The sequence below is a fragment of the Aptenodytes patagonicus genome, chromosome 2, assembly GCF_965638725.1.
Source record: "Aptenodytes patagonicus chromosome 2, bAptPat1.pri.cur, whole genome shotgun sequence".
Classification (NCBI taxonomy): domain Eukaryota; kingdom Metazoa; phylum Chordata; class Aves; order Sphenisciformes; family Spheniscidae; genus Aptenodytes; species Aptenodytes patagonicus.
In genome coordinates this window covers 149,307,629-149,327,102 of record NC_134950.1, presented here as the reverse complement: position 1 = coordinate 149,327,102, position 19,474 = coordinate 149,307,629, and the positions used below count along the sequence as shown (strand labels likewise).

The 19,474-nt window shown below is 36.1% G+C and overlaps 1 protein-coding gene across 3 annotated transcripts in view; it reads right to left on the bottom strand.

Moving 5' to 3' along the window:
- LOC143157115 (macrophage mannose receptor 1-like) overlaps window positions 1–19,474 on the bottom strand; it is a 66,735-nt gene that overhangs the window by 12,110 nt on the left and 35,151 nt on the right. For all 3 annotated transcript variants that reach the window (XM_076331640.1, XM_076331641.1, XM_076331642.1), the window contains exons 11-25: window positions 18,530–18,678; window positions 16,763–16,962; window positions 16,138–16,262; window positions 14,870–14,957; window positions 13,801–13,945; window positions 12,175–12,216; window positions 11,890–12,053; window positions 10,678–10,745; window positions 8,609–8,709; window positions 7,926–8,068; window positions 7,065–7,179; window positions 4,991–5,160; window positions 3,125–3,227; window positions 2,015–2,244; window positions 762–927 (exon numbers count right to left, since the gene is read on the bottom strand). In XM_076331640.1, the coding sequence (XP_076187755.1) occupies window positions 762–927; window positions 2,015–2,244; window positions 3,125–3,227; window positions 4,991–5,160; window positions 7,065–7,179; window positions 7,926–8,068; window positions 8,609–8,709; window positions 10,678–10,745; window positions 11,890–12,053; window positions 12,175–12,216; window positions 13,801–13,945; window positions 14,870–14,957; window positions 16,138–16,262; window positions 16,763–16,962; window positions 18,530–18,678 (2,009 nt within the window). The remainder of the gene's footprint in view (window positions 1–761; window positions 928–2,014; window positions 2,245–3,124; window positions 3,228–4,990; window positions 5,161–7,064; window positions 7,180–7,925; window positions 8,069–8,608; window positions 8,710–10,677; window positions 10,746–11,889; window positions 12,054–12,174; window positions 12,217–13,800; window positions 13,946–14,869; window positions 14,958–16,137; window positions 16,263–16,762; window positions 16,963–18,529; window positions 18,679–19,474) is intronic.

Below are 19,474 nucleotides of genomic sequence, written 5' to 3'. Positions count from 1 at the left end.
TAAATCTATGAACAAAAAGTACTGCAACTGTAGTCTCAAGAAATCTAATTTAGCAAAGAATCCAAGCATACTTTTATCTTTTAACACATTCTTAAGTTCAGCTCAACTCTTTACTCACAAATGTATTTTCACACCTGACTGCTTTGCTGAATTAGGGCCCATATGAACTTGGTCATACGGGTTGTGACCTAATACCATGGAATGCAGAAGGCATTATCAGATGATAGTAACAAGAGTTTCAGGACAAAAACATAGGAGAAGGCAGCCTGAAGAAGTATCCTTAAACATTTCTATACCACCTGTAGTTTGTTATTCAGTTATAAAAGGAAAACCTGCAAAGCTGTTATAAGTAAACATTCCTTGTGACACCTTATGGCTTGGTCATTCAGCTCTTTCCCCTTCAACACTGTACCCATGTGACTACTACCTAACATTACCTTTCGATTTTTGAGGTTTTTGGTCTTGCATGCTTACTCAGTATCAGAATAAATAGCAGAGTAACGTGAGTCTCAGCTTTGCAAAATATATCTAACATTATTAATGTAAAGTGATGGCTATTCACAGTCACACTAGCTCTTTTTTAATATGTGTTGGCCCCCATTTTAAAGCAGCCCCATCAACCCAAGTAAATATTAACCATTTCATCTATTTAGCTCTTGAAATAAAAAAAACCATCTAAGTATATATCAGCAGACCACCCAGCACAATGAACTCTAAAGAGATAATCATTGTAATTACAATGGTTAGATTCAAGTTCTTACCATCAGTTTTTTTGCAAACAGAGAAATAACTTTCATTGCAGGATCCTGTCTTCCAGGCTCCAGCAATGTCTAGATAGACACAGCCTATTTTCTGCTTTGGCTCCCCTTCAGCCCATTTAGTATACTTCATTCTCCAGTTATCAATCCATTCATAACGCCCATCAGTCTAAGAACAAAGCAAATCAACAGGAATGATTAAATTCTAAGCATTAACCATTCCTTCATCAGTCAAATGTCTGTCTAAGCAGCACCTTGTGCTAAAAGTTTTTTTTTAGAAATCAGTAACAAATACAAATGGCTCAAACTTTTAAATTTATGTTGTGACAAGCAGCTATTCATTGAGAAATACAGCAGTGCAACAAATGCTTTTCAGCAAAAGGAAATGCAGAGTAAGTGACATTGAATTAATTTTGAATTTAAGAAAACTGTTAATTTGGGACTTATAAAAATTTCATTTAAAATAATTTGTAGGAGTGAAAGTCTGATGATTAATTTTTGCACTATCTGTTTCCCCCCAAATTTCAAGAAATGTAGATTATTTTAACCTAAAATATATTTAAAAATGTAATCATTTCCCTCCAAAGCAGGTGAACTCAGTGAATCATCCTGTTGATTAGGTTAGGAGAATCTTTTGTTTTTTAGGAAGTGGTGTGTTATGTTCACTCATTTGTATTTCTTTCATGCGCTCAGCCAAATGGAGTGAATGTGGGACAAGTGTCTGTGCCAAGAAGAAAGGGTGGTGTATTTTAACATCCAGAAAGTATCAAAATATCAAAGAACTGGGAGAGGGGAGACAAATAAAATTAAATTAGGTAAACCAATTAATTATTTAGCTAACTATCCTCAAAAATGTTGAAAGAGTCATAGCAACAGCGCCTTATTCTATTTCTGAAAATTAGATATCGTTATTTAGGATAAATGCTTTCTACTGTACATCTTAAGATATGTGGATTTTATCTCAAATACACCATATATACAAAGAGATATTTCAAAATGCTAGACTAAAATGTCTTGTTTGGAAGTGCACAGAGCGTAATATCACAGAAAAAGTGTGAAAAACATGTGTAAGATACAATTTAATCAGAGTAATGGAAGAGGATGGATTCCTACCTGTAAATCTGACAGCACATAAAAGTATTTAGGACCAAGATATAAACTAATAAGCTAAAGTAAAGAAAGATAATAAGACTTTTCAGTTCCTGATTTGTCCACAAGAGAAGCAGCATCATGTTCAATTCCTTTAATGTTCTTACCACATTGCTGTTAAGACCAATCCACATAGGCACCCCATACTTTAATATCTTTAGCCACAAGAACGAATGACTGTAGGGGTCTAAGATGCTGGAAAGGTCAAATTGATCACGTTTGCAGTTTTTTCGTGCATCCTCCCATTTCATTTTGGTATGGATGAACAAATAACTGCTGTTACCATAACGGATAATGCTGGATGGGGATGAACTTGTAGAAGGCAGAAACTCAGCATCTGTAAAATAAAGCATGAAAAAAGACTCATATACTTGTTCAAAAGGGGATTATGATTTCACTGTGGTTGCAAATAGAATTAAACAAAAAGCCTTTTTTCTTGATTTCATATTCTCTGACTTTTGATCAGCATGGGGTAGATGCGCTATTCTTTAAGCCAGCATCAGTAGTAAAATAAATTAAAAAGCTATAGAAAGGAAAAGAGCTGCTTAAGGGAATCTCTGACAAGGAGTAAAGGAGCATTCTGTATAATCCTTCAGAATAGTATTACTCAAATGAATTAGGATTAGATTAGGTCACAATTTCTTTAACAATTTTTTTTTTCATCAGAAGAAATGCTTTGCAGAGACTGTGTTGTTTTCCAGGGACTTTTTTTGCCAGAGAAAAGGAAAACTCCAGAACAGACCCGTCCTTAAAAATCAATCAGATATTTAAATCCAGGTTTTCAATGCTTTTTGATTTCCTTTTTAGAGGTGAATTAGCTCAGTTTCGGTGTGGGTGAGTTACAGTCACAGTCCAGACAGTTCATGCTACATGTACAAGCCAGTATATTCCAGAACATGTTTTGAAAGCCAATGTGTTCAGAAAATGACAGACAAAATCATGGAACAAATATCACGTCAAGGGTCATACTAAACACAAAGATGCAGATACAAATTCCAGGTCAGGAAGGTAGCAACATGGCAGTTACTGGGAAGGGTCAGCTGAGAGTAGTGACTCTAACTGGACCTCTGACACATATGACCCTTGTGTTCCTGCCTGAAAAACAATTTGTGGATGTATCTTTATTGGAAGTGAAATGATGTTGAAATCCACACACCCAAGCAATTCCCTGAAAAACCATAAGGTTTGATTTGTGTTTTAACTGAAAAGACAAGTACCTGCATTAATTTGGCATATATATCCTCTGTTGTTATCACAACTCTCATCAGCCCACTTCCCTGCTTCCTTAACAGGATTGTTTCTCATGACAACACAATCAGCCTCGAGGAAAAAAGATATAAAATCGGTTACAAATAGCTAGAAAAAGCAAATACGAAACTTTCGTCCCTCTTTTACATCTTCAGACACAAGTAACGCTGTAGTTTTACTCTCGTATTCTTGTAACATTTAACAGCATAAGTTTTATGATGTGGAGGTTCTGTTCCTGTTGAACTTCACAAATTTCTTAATGTTGCTCTCTCTTGTGCAACACTGGAGTGGATAAGCAGACCAGAGAAATTCTGGTATTCTTATATCTCCAGGCATACAGCGTGGAGAGAAGGAAAGCCACAGACAATTTAAAGAGAAGTGAAATCAACTGTTGTAGAAAAGACTGGTTAACTTTGCCCCAGAAAAAAACATGGACCCTCAATGGGCAATGCAACATTTCTGACATATCAATCTCTTCAAATTTATTGTTGCAAGCTGTAATAGTACACACAGCAAAATTAGAACTGCTCCTGCCCAAAGGCAACCATTGATCTGTCAGTACCACCCTTACAGTGACATTTCAACTTCTCTGACATGGACACAATAGCTAGAACCTATGTTAGCACATATCAAACAAACAGTGATGAATGCAAAAGACTGCATGTGTACAAATGGTTTTGTGCAATGAAGCATCCGTATTTATTTTATTCTATTTACTTCTTTGGTTTTGCTGTCCAGGAGGAGATGCACAGAGAAACACTTCATTTGTGAGTGAAATGCATTAAGATTTAAACCTTTCAAACTGAACAGTTGCATAGTATTTTGTATTAACTATGATAACTTATTTTTTGCTAAGGTCAAGTAAACTTAAAAATAAATCTGAAATTTACAAAATAGGGATTTTGTAAGTTTTCACAGAAGGCTTCATAGAAATCCTACTACTTTTCATAAAAGGAGAAAAATATATATTCTTCCTCCCAGAAGTAACATTTTAAAGATGCTTTCTCTTTTGAACTCCAAATTCTCCCAAATTTTCTCCCTCCATTAGAGATAAGAAGCTCAGAGGTGCTACTTTCAAAAACAGGAAAAAGGACTTTATACATAAAAATAAGATTTCTACATTAAAAATGGCATTCAAGAGAAACAGAGCTAGTACTATAATGTGCTGTAGTTCCATAGCACAGAACAATCTAAACACATAAGATCAGAGAGAGGAACTCTATGACCTATCAGATCAGTTTGTATGACAGAGAAATAGGGGAAGTGATTTTCTTTTTTTTTTTTTTTAAAAACTGAATGGCTGTCTTTTTATAGAAGCATGTCCTTTCCACAAATGTGACAGAATTTGCTTCTATGTAAGAAGAATGCTCAAACAGCATTCCCCTGTTTGAGGGGAATGTTTCTAAGTGCCCCTTGCAAGCTACATGCCAACTGAGAAACCTGCTAAGTTCAGGCACAACTGCGGTCAGAGGACTAGGAGGATGTGCTCATTCAGTGTGCTTTTCGGGCAAATGCCATGAGGCAGGAATCCCAGTGTCCTCTTTACCAGAGCCTATGAGAGAACACGAGGTGAACACAGAAGCAACATAGCCTTCACGGACACAGAGAACTGAAATCTGAAACCAGCCTTTGTATGAGCACTCCACAGATCCTGTCACCAGCTAATACAGCAACTTCCCAAGGGCTCAAAACCATTCTACTTTATTTGGATTTATATCTGACATGTATAAAAGTATGAAAGTAGTAAGTCAAGCAGTAACATGTCTCAAATCCCAACAATGCGTGAATGCAATCTAAAATCAAATTTCAGTGAACAATTTGTGATTGCTACTTACCTGACCATCATATGAGTATAAATCCATATGTCCTGACGGGAAGCCTTTGGCCCAGTTTGTAAAGTAAACTCCTGATCCATCTGTCCACAGGAACCTCAGTTCATGATTTATATCATTTAATCCAATCCATGTATCAGTAACAAAATCTTTCATATGGAAGGTGAGGAAAGCTAGAGTAAAAAAAGGCAAAGAAAAAGAGAAATACTTTTAATGAAGGACAATTGAAATGTCTGGCCTCACTGAGATTGGTGATATTAAATATTTTTTCTGAAATACAGAACACTTCATTCTGACAACACAAGCAGGTAAGATGAAAAGAAGGTGACTTTTGAGTTTAATGAACCGGGAACCAGATAAATAACTGTGGCTTTGGGCAAAATACTTCAGCTAAGTATCTAACCTGGTACTGGAGTGAATCCCAAAAGCATGACAGAAATGCTTTTTATAACGTCTCAAGACATTTTTGAATCCTAGTCTCACAATTGACTTAGAAATATACAGCCATGTAGATCATATACATTTTTGATAATCCCACCAGAGTGGTTACCCCCCAATGGCATCATACAGACAGCACCATTGAGCACCTACGATGTGCATCTGCACAAGTAGTGCTGTTAAAGAACTGTGAGAGTGTTTCTTCTCTCCCTGGAACACCTGGGCTATAGCCTGCACTGTCTTAGCAGGGAGCAGAATGCACAAGCGACGTGCTTAAAATGAGTCTCAACAGAACTATTCATCACAAGCAAATCAATTACCACAGCTTTGTGCAGTCCAGGAAGGTACCTGTGTGTCTTAGCTAGCGTGGCTAGCTCACAAATAGAGCAGGCTAGGTCAGCTGGCATTCATCAACCCGCTAATCCACAATACATCAAATGCTGTGATAAAATGAACATATCATGGCTTTTGCCAACTGCTACAGTCATTGTTATGAGCTTACTTTTCTCTGCAAACAATAGATAAATTTCTGTCTGGTCTATCAACCGTTCACCTTTCTTTAGTCTTTTAAAATGAACGCAACTTACACTTCCAGAAATGAAACCTGTAGATTTCTTTGCCAAATGTTAGCATTGCTGTTCTGCCAGAAACTGTAACAGGAACTCAAGCCTTTATGCCTACACTGCCAGCAATAACAACAGTTTTGTACTAATAGCCTTATTGCTCATTTCTCTTTTACCTAGAATTCAAGCCCTGTGCATGAACCACCTGAAATCTGTACTGCAGAAATTATGTTGGATAAGAATTTAACTATGTTTGAAAAGTGAAACTTTGAGTCTCCATCTCTTCACATGTGGAAAACATAAGTAGTACTAAGTTCATGTCAGCAGTCTAAATTTAAACTGTTTAATTGCTCAGACTACAACACAGACTTGTTTTAGAATGGTTGATTTTTCAGTATGCTCTTTTGAGTTCACAAACAGTATGTGTTGTGCAACATCTGTTTCTCATCACTGTGGTATAAAACAATATTTCTAAAAAGACGGTGTTACTAACATCTATCAAAATTTTCCCCAATTTTTAATTTGAATGTGTGCCATGTTTATTCAAGCATGAGGTAATTTCCCTCTGCTCATCTCCCCAGTCAGGGATGCAGCTCTTAGGTTCATTAAAATAAGCTCCTCTAGTGAAAAGAATGGTACACCTATGTGGTGAGTTGTGGGTAGGTATATAAGCAGTCAAACCTCTGCCCCAAGCTGCCCAGAGACAGCAAGTTCTGATCCTAAAGGTGTTCTGCTTGAGTTAATAGGAAAGCCATGCAGTGAGTTAATGCCACCTAGTGAAACGACATCATTTGGAATTGAACTTGCTGGGTCCAGCTGGCATCATGTGTAAGCAGAAAAAGCACTACTTTGGCTGCCAGGACAATATATATGTATATATATATCTAAGCCAACATTAAAATTTGGTAGATTCAGGTGAAGACTTCATTGTAAATTTCAAAAAATTGTATGTTTTGGAACAAAAATCAGATGTGCAGTCATTATTCAAATCCTGTCCATATTCACACAAATACAACAGCCATCCTGTAAAGACTAAATGTCATCTCATCTAGTTGCTACAAAACTATACACAGTACCTTGCACTTGTTCATTAGCGATAGTGGCCAGGTTTCCTCCTAAATTCATGCAAGCTGTTCGTGCAGCATGCCAAGTGACACGTTCATCTTCTGTAGATCCAAATATTTTGTAACACTAAAACATGAACAAATTCTCTATATATTATCTTTACTCCAATATCCCTCACAGATTGAAAACCACTGCTTTAAGCAAAGCAGGATGGAGAAAAGGCAGTAAAATAATGCATTTATCTGAAACAACCACATTCAGCTTAAAATGAGGTTTTTGTGCTAGTCCTTGTTCTATATGAAATTGAAGGTCTCAAGAAAGTGTTTTGTTCAACAAGACACATACTAGATTTGATCCAAAATCCCTAGAAAATAAGCAAAACCTGACTTTTTCTAGACAGTCAGCTAACAGTGGTAAGTTATACATGACTGATATTAGTCTGCCTGTTTGTTTATTTGACTCTACAAAGCATACCACATTAGTAAAGTTAAGGAAGACAAAATGTATTCAGTACTGAAAAAGCATTATGGTTTTGTTAAAAAACATCAAGATCAAAGCATCAATACTTCAGGAACTCTGTCTAAACTCTTTAGGAAATGCATATCAAAAGGTTTGAAGAGATGACTACAGAATGACTTTTGCCAACTGCAACTGAATATGCTCATCTGCCACTTCATTAGAAGCATCAAAAAAGCACCTTTACTGCAAAACAGTGGATGGGCAAACAAAGAAAAGCATGCAGGCATCAACCAGCTCTCTGCAAAAAAAAATAATATTTTACTTTAATAAGAAACAATGTTACTAAATAATTCCCTTGTTTTCTATTTAATGCTTTGCCAAACATCCAACATGCACTGTATTTGTTATGGTACCTTATTATGAAAGGAAAGCCAAGTTGGATGACATCCTCTTGGAGTTGAAAATGTTGTTGGAGGAACAGTTGAATTAATGGAACTGTTGTGCCTTTCACATATGTAGGGATTTGGATAACCACAGTTTATATCATTCCAAAATCCTGAATGTAAGATAAATGGGGAACTGCATGACACCACATCCAGAGCTGCTTACATGGAAATCAATTTCACTCTTTCTTACAGAAAGTGCTTTTAGTTGAACGATAAGATCAAATCCTCAGAGTCTGTCAGTTTATTATCATTCTATATCAGCATCTAGGATAAATATGTCACTTTATACACACTGTAATTACAGAATGTTAAAAGCAGTGTAGAACCAGGTACTAGAAATACCAAATTTATAGTGGCACATTAGGCCAATTTTAATAAAAAATATAAAGCAGTTGTATAGCAAACACAACCACAGACCTGATCAGAGCTTTCCCATGCTAGGGGGAAGGTTAAGGTAAACACAAGAGCACAAAACTATTAAGTCCTGAATATAATACTACGGTCTCCTTCTAAAAGGAAGCAACTTTTTTGCACAACAAAATTGTGCAAAAGAACAAATAAAAGAGGGGAAGGGGTGCCTCAGAAGAAAAAAAATATTGTGACACAAACACACAAATAATGAAATTCAGGAACAAACATACAAAACTCACCTAAATTCTTATACATAACTACACAGTTTTCATCATTATTTGCAAAGTTAGGTTCATGTGGTGCCCATGCCAAATAATTCACTGGAGTGCCATCCATCCAGCTTAAGAAAAACAATCCAACAAAACACTTCTTTAACATACAAATAGAATTGCTTCCATGTTACAAAAAGTAATTTTGCAATATGTTTAATATAGCCGTTCATGGTTTAAGGTGTACAAGGTTTTTTGACCAGTTTGCCTCTTTGCTAATTGCACTAAACTTACTCTCTGCGCAAAGACATAGGGTATGTGTCGAAGTTGTGTTTACTCTGCATTTAAGCAATATGCTGACACTTTTGCAACTGATAGGACAATACTCAAAATAATCATTCAAGCCAACATGAAAGCCAGACATCATTTCAGCATGAGAGCGCACAGATGCTCACCATTTCCCCCAAGACATACATTCCCTGTGCCTATCACAGAGATAAAAGATTTTATTTAACACTGGTAAAATGCTTGATCTTTCCCCCATGCAGAGGAAAAGGGTATGACAAACCACTTACAAAGAAATTCCTGTGACAATGTGCCTTACCATAAGGTAAAATACAAACATCGAAAAAGTTGTACATCCATGTAGATTAAACAGTAAAGAACAAAATCATAACCAGGCAACCAAACACTTATTAGGAGACATATTCCTATTGGACTGCAAGTGACAGAGGTGCCCAGGTTCACCCTTCAGGCACATACACAAGGTACTTCACTTAAGAGTATATTCATCTTAGGGTCCCTGCAAACACAATGGAATGGCAGACACACCTCATTTTCAGAAGGTGACCTGGCCCACCTAACATCCTAATTATCCTCTGGAGGGTCTTCATTGTCACTGTGGACTATAAGGAGAACGAAGAACTACCAGGCATCTCTCTAGGCACTTCAAGACCCAGACTGAACTGAATCCAGGCCTAAATTAGCATCACATGTAAAAATCAATATGGTGCTGCATGCTGACATTCAGAAAAGCTTGCAGAAAATCTGAAGTTATATAATGGCAACAGCTATCTTTGTTCTACAAAAAGAAAATAGGTTGCATTTTTCCCTTTATTACAGTCTGTTCCCAACAGTTAAGGAGGGGAAAAAGAATGTTTTTACTTACCAAAAATCTTATATATTTTGAGTTGGGGCATCTATTTATATTTTCAATATAAATCATGGAATAAAGGAAACTAGAATTCCTGAATAAAAATTCAAAATACATTATCTGCAGTGCAATTTTTCTGCTAGCTTTGGGTGAATTCTATTTAGGAAACATGCAGTATTTCTCCTGGATAATCTGGAGCTAAACTAATAAGGAATTAAACCACTTGAGAATACAACCATGTTTAAATTAAGACTCAAAACTAGCTATGTCCTTTGAAAATCCATGCCCTATTGAGTTAATTTGTTTGGTCCTACAGACTACAAAATCTTAAAACAAACAGTAAAGCAGAACTTTCCAAATCTAATAGACCTGATGTAAACTTGTAAAAACAAAGTTAATGCTTTTATATTGTTAAAGAATAAGTCAAATTTTAGGATTTATGGATCTACTCTAGCTTCCAGTGGTGTCAAAGAGAAATTCCATTTACTTGAAAAGGAATTGTTCTTCTACGAAGAAAAAATTTCACCAGTATCAACAGGAAATACTTTTTTAAAATTCCTTATATTAGCTATATTTTATTGGAGTATGGACAAGGCAGACAACAGCTGAGGGCAAAATTCAGATCAAGCTTTTTTCCTGCTATAATCAAATATAGAATAACAGTAGTATTAGTATAGTGAGAATGCCTAACAACAGAAATGGGATTTTTAAAAAAGTGGATTAAATATAATGGCACATTGTAGTATATTTACTACACAATACATTTTTACAACCTTCATAATCAAAAAACACTAAGTATGAAAATCCCACAGAATTCAGAAGATAAACATTCTCATTTGCTTTGACAGGCCACAATTTCATTCAAGCACTTCATTATTTTTGCTCTGCTCAGTAGATTTCTTTATTTTAAAGCACAATGCAAGCTTGATGGTTTTAGTTGGCCTACCTTGTCCGTTGGTCAACACTCAGTTGTAACCCAATGAAATATGAATCCTCTTTGCCATTTTTCAAGATCTAGAATGTAAAGATTAAAATTGTATAAATATCCTCTTTTTATCATCAAAATCTATTATGTTAATAATTAGTAATATACATCTGACTGACAGAGGATATGAATTACTATATTCTCTAGCTACAACACTTAAGTTAAAGCAGCTCACAAGTGACAGTCCACAGTCAAACTTCACCATTGGCCAAAAGTGTGGTCACTGTATCAACAATTCTCACAGTCTTACTTGAAAGTCACTGAAATCAGCACCTCTTGCACAGTTTCTGCAGTGGACATCATCTGACAAATTTCTTGCAAGGGACAAGCCTTCTTACAATTTGGATATAAATTGATATAGGCCCTTGTGTCATCTCACTGCCACTCTTCAGCCAGCTCAGGAAAAGCTTTATGTAGTTCAAATCTGACTTTTCAGCACATTCTTGATTAAAAGAAGTTGGCCTCAAGACAGTATAAACAGGCAACCAACCCCAGCCACCTAGGAAATATCATTTAAAAGCTTTTTCTCATGGCATAATCCATGCCTCAAGTTGTTCTTCCTACATAATTATATTTTCCCCACAAGGAGAAGGAGGCAAAGGGGCAAACCTGAGGACCAAAAAGAGGCTGCTAGGTAGACTACATCCCAGATACACTGACAAGATCAAAAGCCAATGTTCTGAGTGTTGCATGTAAGCCAATATCTGTTTTGATCCACCACTTAAGATACCTTGAGTTTATCTTTTGATAAACATTACTATCAGTTAACTCACCTGCCTTACAGAATCGTAGCTCACAAGTATAATACTTCTTGCTAAAATGAAGCCACAGATCAATTAAAAGTAAGCATTAAGATTTACCTTAGCACATTACCAGTTGCAGATAGATATAATGTGGTGTAACTGCCACACGGAATAGAAAACACAGGTAATGATCTGTTTAATGCTTACTGTGCTTATTTCTATACAAAATACCAAACCAAAATTGTCCTTGTCTCAGCTATGAAACAATCTACAAAAAGACTTGAGTTTTTTCTCCATATTAATCTGGCTTAATGCTACTGTAATTTCACTATCATAAAACTTGTAGGGAGAACACCAGGGTGAAAAGGATTTGTGCCCATGCTCACTTGTTTTGGATGATTTATTCCATACTATTAATGATTTTTCTTACATATCGCCAGAGGAACTTTCTTTCACTTTCACTCTGAATGACGGCAAGGTCTCCAAAGTTCCTTTTGCAGAACTCTCGACCTTTTTCCATAGGAACACTCTCCGTGCTGAAATAATATTGTTTGTCTTCATGTATAATCCATCCATCCTCAGTAGTCTTGTATTCTGTAAGATAAATGGTAAGCTAACTATATTGTTCCTGAGATACAAGACATTCTTATTAGTAAAATTTTAAAAATGCTTTTAGACTTACACACACACAAATAGTAATAGCAATAACACTTACTGGGTGCAGGAGATTCTGTTGGTTCAGGTTTTATACTTGCACCTGTAAGAAAAAAAATATTTATTATGATTGTACACTTTCTGCTGTAAGAGAAAATATTTACTATGATTGATAGGCATGTTTTTCTATTGACATTAAATTTTACGGTTAGTAATGGATCTAACACCAAAAACTAGAAGGAACTAAATAGCTTAAATCTCTTATTTTTGGTACACTATTCAATTTTAAATACATATTCTTGTTCCCTGAGGCTCTAAATATGAGCTATTCCTAATGTGCAAGGTATTATAAAATACCTTGAAATTTACCTGAATTAAGTAATTATTTTTGGTATTCACTGGATGCAGAAAACCTTATGTCCCAAAGCATTAACTCTATTAAGACAGTTCTGTATGTCCCTCTCCCTCCTTTCCCCAGGTCACATATACATGAATTCTGGCTTAAACCAGAGGCAGCAGGAATGCAGGCTGGGTTATCTTCTTCCATGGTGCCCTAGCTACTACAGAGTGAGTTTTTTTCCGTCTGTCTCTGGTTCAGAAGAACTTCTATCTGGATCTTAAAAATTTCCCTAGATAAAATCTCATTGGAAAAGATCCCAAGAAATTAACTGCTCCTTTCTGAAAAGAAGACTTCAGGCTAAAGAACTCCCATGTTTGTTTTCGCTATGGCATCATGGAGATGGCATCCTGGATGGCATCATTAGCACCTCAAGAAAACAATTTCTAATACAGGAGATCTCTGTCTTTATAGGTTTACCAATTTATTTTGTGCTAAAATATATTTAATTTCACAGATACTGGCATTTAATAAAAAATCCTCTGCCTAAAAAATTCTTTTACTAATATAAAGCAGAGCTGGGTACTTTATTGACAATAATCTAATGCAGCATTTTTATTTGGCTCCCCTCCCTCCCAGTATAAGAATGTGGTAAAATGTTTAAATGAGCGCGTTCTAAAATACTCAAACTTAGGTAGATGCACTGCTTCTGGAACTCAAGAGTTCCCTAAATTATAAATTTTGTCTTGATGTCTTCAGAAAATAAAAAGCATCCTAACTCAGATCTCAAGAGAATTTAGCAGGAAACCAACATATGAATATAAAACCCAGTCAAAGCAAAATAAAGTATCATCTCGAAACCAGGCTCCATCTTGCAATTACAGATTCAGTTAGGTGACAATTGTACCTGAGCCAAGTAAAGGAGGGAGTTTTCACACATAAAAATTCAAGTATGTGAACTGATTTGCAAACTATTTTCTAATAACTTGAAACTCAACTCAGAAAAAAAATTCCAAAATAGGATTTGTTGGAGAAGGCATGAAGTTCTCTAAATGAAAAGTCAAAAGTGAATGTGAATATTCAAAGTAACATTTCCTATTTTTCAAGTATCACATTTCCCCTTCTGAAATCAGAGAGAAAGAACAGTGAGAAATCCCAGCAGGGCACCAAAGGCTCTGTATCTTTAAATGCATTGAAGACATGGAAATCCTTATACCACTTTGATATTTCATATTTCACAGGGAACCATTCTGATAAACAGGTTTTTGAAATTTTTTATTTCTTAAAGTTAAGGAAAAAATAAACTAAGAATCTTTTCTTATTATACTAATACACAGGAGTAAGCGATACCTTTTCTTATCTGGCAAATCCATCCATATAGATAATCACAGTGCCTGTCATTCCAAAGCATGCTGGAATCACCACTGATCTCTGCACAAAGTTCAATTCCTTGATAATTATTGGGTTCTCCAAAGCCCCAGTTTTCATACCTCACCTATGACAGAAAAAGTTTTGTGAAGATTCTGTTATATAGAAAGAAAATAATGGAGAGAGGGAGGAGACAGCATCAAATCACAGGCCTACAATTTGTTCCTACTGTCAGTTTAAAAACTTAGATAAGAGGAAACCAGAAACTCCCCCTGCAAATGCTGACATTTCAAACTTTTTTTCAGATTGCAAGTGGACTGCAGCTTAGATAACAGTTGTTTCCAATCACATTTGGAAGAATATTGACATTTTTATAGGACCTAAATTCTGTAAAATTCATCTAATAACAATGATGGGGCATGCTACTTGTTGATATTAAATTAAGTCAATATCCTGTATGAGTAAAATAGTAGGACATTATTGAGACATAACGAAAATATTGGCATTTTTCTCAGAAAAATATTACTGCTAGTCTAATTTTCCTGTATAAATTCGTTTCAGTTTTCTGTACGGTAAACTTCCATCAATATATTTTGACCAACCTTGCATGAAAGACACTGACATCTCCAAAACCACTTTTGTTTCTACAGTTTTATATCTTAGCCTAAAGTACAGTCACCAGCATAAAACAACTTCCTTCAGCTCCATGGAATGTAGGCCAATTCAGATAAAGATACGATTAGTAAAGAAGAGAAATACTAAAGATAGACTCTTTTACTCAAAAAAATCCTTGCATTTATAAGAACATCCTTTTAGTCTACATGAATTTAATTTTCTTGTTGATTCAAGGCACATTTTCTTATCAAAAATCAGTATGTTTTAGCCAAAAAAATCAAGCCATGAAATTGCTATTCATAAGCTTTCCTAAAGAGATCATGACACAGTAGAGGGTTATGATTAAGCATAAAATTACACAGAAACACATACACCACACACACTTGAGAAGCACAGGGAATGCAAAATAACAGCTGTGGAAAATTAAATCACTCACTGGAGATCCATCACTCCAAACAAAGCCATCATCAGGATTCAAGTAATATAAGCCCATCCAGAAATGCTGGTGGTAATAGCCATTGTTCCTAAAAACAAAACAAAACAAAACAATAAATGTCCCGTTTATAAGAAGTTTAAACATAAAACCAAAACTAATAAGGACATTACAATATTTTTAATAATCTATCATGCACAACAATTAATAAGCTTCTCTAAAAATAATCCTTAAAGCTGATTTCCACCAGGGTGGAAATTAATTAAAATGCAACCACTTCTAGCTGTTATCACTATTCATTAACTCAGACAGATTGAAATACTGATCAAGAAAATGTCCAGATCCAATCCAACTCCCGAAAATAAGGTGGCTTAATACTTTTGTGTAATGGTCCAATAGCTACCAGTGCTCCATTTATCAACTCTCCATTTTCTCTGTAAAGGCACTTAACAGTTTCCAAATACAAAGTTACAACTTGCAGTTGAATCGCATTTAAAAAATAGCACCTTAAGCTAATTATTGTCTGCAAGTAGACACACTTTACTATTTATATCTGAATTGATTGAGTCAATTTGTTGTAATGCAGCATCTGAGACTTCTTCCTTACTGTAAGTACATAGCTCAGATTCTAGTACGGTTTTAGCATTTTGCAAGGCTGTCATGTTTCAGTCTTGCTTCCTAGTTAGACAGGTACGTACAAGTTCATTGAGCCCAGTCTATTCAGGTCATATTGCAAGTGTTACCTTTTTAAGAGTATTTGATCTCATTCAGAAATCTCACACCTGCTTTTTTACAATTCAGGGACCTACTAACCTTTTTCACATTCCCTGTGTAGGAAAAAATGAACCTGAAGTTGCTTCTGCTTTCTGATTAGTTCATAAAAATGACAAACAATCAACACCTTGACCAGATTTATATCACAAATGCTACCCTATTTGTACACTTGCTTATATGAAAACAACTGGTATCTGTGGTAATTTTATAATATCCCCAAATCCACAGTAAATATTTTTACATCAGATGATAAATGTTGCCTCAACTAAATATCTTGCCAATCTCATTCTAGCATTAGCTTCTGGGGTGATTGCCACTAGTCATACAACTCCTGCTATGTCATCAGCTGTGCTTTTTTGCTATGTGTTTGATACAGATGCAGATAATGAATCCAGACTGGCTTATACTGAAGTAAAAACATACACCTAAAATGAAGTATTTCAGAAAGATCAAAAGGTTAATTAAAGTGAATGGATGACCACACCACAGATACTCACGCGATAGAACGCCATATCACATACTGTTCTTCTTTACCATTAATGGAGGCCAGATCTCCTCCTATAGCTCGACAAAACTCTTGAGATTCAAGCCATGTTTTCTTTTGCTCTCCTCTTGAAAAAGGCTAAAGAGAACATTTTGCAATCAGATGAAATAGACCATATAGATCACAAGATCAAGAAACATCATCTACCCAAAAGCAATTCACTTACAATTAACTTGTTTTGTGGGGATTACAGGAACTTTGAATATAAGTTTTATGAGTGTTCACCGCTGTGAAACACAGGCTTAGTATGAGTGTCTTTAAGCCAAGCTAGCAAACTGCATTGCTGACAGGAGCATCTGCTGCAAGACAACAACTAGGAGAAAGGCACTTTTAATCTTAAAAGAATGGGAAATTCAGTCTTAAAAGAACAGGAAATTATGATCAGAAGATCAGACATGAAGATCAGACTTTATCGGAATAAACAAAACCATGAGCATTTCAATAGAAGGGAACAAGACCTCTACATATAATCTGTAAATAAGCTTATGAAACAGTAAGACATATGTATACCAATTTTTATTGCATATATGTGCAGCAAATAGAAACTACCTTAATGCAGAAATAAGCAACATACTTACTTTGAAACAGAAACTAATACGATTGTTTGAGTCCCAACCTTCTGGACACCGGGGAATAGGAGTTGTTGTAGGAACAGGTGGAGGTGTCACTCCCTCTGCCCACACTTTGCATAGGAACTTTGCCTTTTCTTCACATTTTATTACATCCCATAATCCACCTGCAATTCCAGTCCTCATGGCAACACAGCCTGGCTTTCTTCCTAGTTGTAAACAGGAATGCACAAAGGCAACAGTTAGGGGGTCATGAGAATTTAGAAATCTTCATATTCTATCCTGACGGAAAGTAAGTCTTTGTACAGAGTCAAAAATGTTTCTAATGTTAGATCAGGTCCAGAGGAGGGCCACAAAAATCATCAGAGGGCTGGAACACCTCTCCTACGAAGAAGGGCTGAGACAGTTGCAGTTGTTCAGCCTGGAGAAGAGAAGGCTCCAGGAAGACCTTATCACAGCCTTTCAATATATAAAGGAGGCTTATAAGAAAGATGGAGAGACTTTTTACCAGGTCCTGTAGTGACAGGACAAGGGGCAATGATTTTAAAATGAAAGAGCGTAGGTTTAGACTGGACATAAAGAAGAAAATTTTTTTACGATGAGGGTGGTGAAACACTGCAACAGGTTGCCCAGAGAAGTTGTGGATGCCTCATCATTGGAAATGTTCAAGGTCAGGTTGAACGGGGCTTTGAGCCACCTGATCTAGTGCAAGATGTCCCTGCCCATGGCAGGGGGGACACTAGATGGTCTTTAAATGTCCCTTCTGACCCAAACCATTCTGTGATTCCATGATTCTAATTCATGAAGAAAAAAAAGGCAAGAAAATCTGTGGTTCATCCATATCTGAGATACTGATTTGGGCCTCACATCAAATCACCTCCAGTGGCTGACTCTAGCAACATCGTAACCTGCGATCCAACAAATTCTCCCCTAAAACTGAAGATGTGGTTAGAGCCAGTTTCTCAGATTTGTCGAATTTGACTAAGATTTTCAAAAATGAACTTGCTATATATAGGCCCAGTATTGGCTTCATGGTCTGCATAGCCTTACCACTCCACCCGACACATTCAAATCAGCATTTAGACACTGAAGTTAAAGAGAATCAGAGGATCTCCTGAAAGGCAAATGCAACACACCAGAACCTTGAAGGCTGACGACCATCCCCTTTCTAATATGATCACGTCAGAGACTAAATGACCTCCCACTCCCACAATTTTATTAGAACAGAAAAAAATAGCAATGTTTTCATCAACAAAACTTAGTAAATAAGGAAATCACAATTAATCTAGCAAAGATATTAAGTAAAAAAAGATTAAACACAAATCTTCCCTTGGCCCTCTTGTCTTTTCCTACAATCCCATTTTCTCTAAGACCAGAGATGCTTCATGCATGCTGTGATCTCACACACCTCAGAACATGCAGTGAGCAAGTGTACTATGAGATATGACTGAACAAGGACTTGCAAGCAGGGCGCAGTATGCCTGCAGAGATTGCTCTTCCAGAGTAGTACAGACACAGACTTTCCCAGAACAGACACAAATCAAAAACTGGATCTCAATTTAAAGTTTCTTCCCAAACTCATGTTAAAAACTCATTTCAGCACTAAGCAGGAAGTTAGCAACAGCACTGCATGCTTGAGAAAGCAGCCAGATATATTTGAGAGCAACTAGTCATTATACCATCAAGCAAGGGCTAAGGAATGAAGTAAAAAAATTCAAGTAGTGAGCAATGTATTTTGGGCACTGGACTCATTAAGCAGTATAGAGCCATACCTACCAGGCATTTCAGAATTCCAGTGCGTAAATAAGACAGATTCGCCATTAGCCCACTTGAACGTTCCCTTTTCTTCTACATCTGAAAGTCCAATCCAAAAGTATCTTTCTGTTCTCAGCCCAATCAGGCTAGTCAGATAGGCTTGTTCGTACCTGTTCAAAAGAACACAACAGTTAAATTAATACTGTTAAATTTATTTTAAAAAGCTGTAAAAGGCTTGTTATTTTCTCAAAATTACTGCTGTACCTTCCTGAAAGTGTAGCTTGGATGGATTTACTTGAACAAAGCACATAACAAAACATTACATAATAGACTATTTTGCAAGCTTGAATACCAGAGTATTCTGCCTTCTCTTTGGATGTCCAGTAAAGAAAGAGACATAGTCACGGACTGACATGAAATTGGTGGGAAAGAAGAAACCTGACATGACTTATGTGTTATACCACTGTATTTTTTGAGAGTTTCTAGTACCTTTGTATTTTAATGACTTTTTGTTTCAGGCAAATCCAAAACTGGAAAAGGAATCTCAGCATTATTGGAGAAATATACAGAAGTAGAGGCTAGAGTAGTATGATACTAAATTATCAAACTAAGGAACACTGCAAATTAGATCCAATGATCATGAAGGAAAAGCTATGTTTGGGAAACAAACCTATGTAGCGGTAAAGCCTGTCATAGTTCATTATGGTATTTAAACAAACAGCTCTTAAGAAATCAAAGCAAATAAAAGAAGTCTCCCCTTAACAAGGTATAGTCTGAAGACCACATTAATGTTAAACCATTTTTATGACAGCTGCAGTGCTACCTACATTTAGAGAGCTACTGTCCGTGACAGCTAGAGCTTTCACACTAGAACATATCTATTTAGATTATATAGAAACAAATAAGAGAAAGTATAAAGCATCGAGTCAACTGCAAGTGAAATAAGCTTTGTTTCTTAACCCTAAC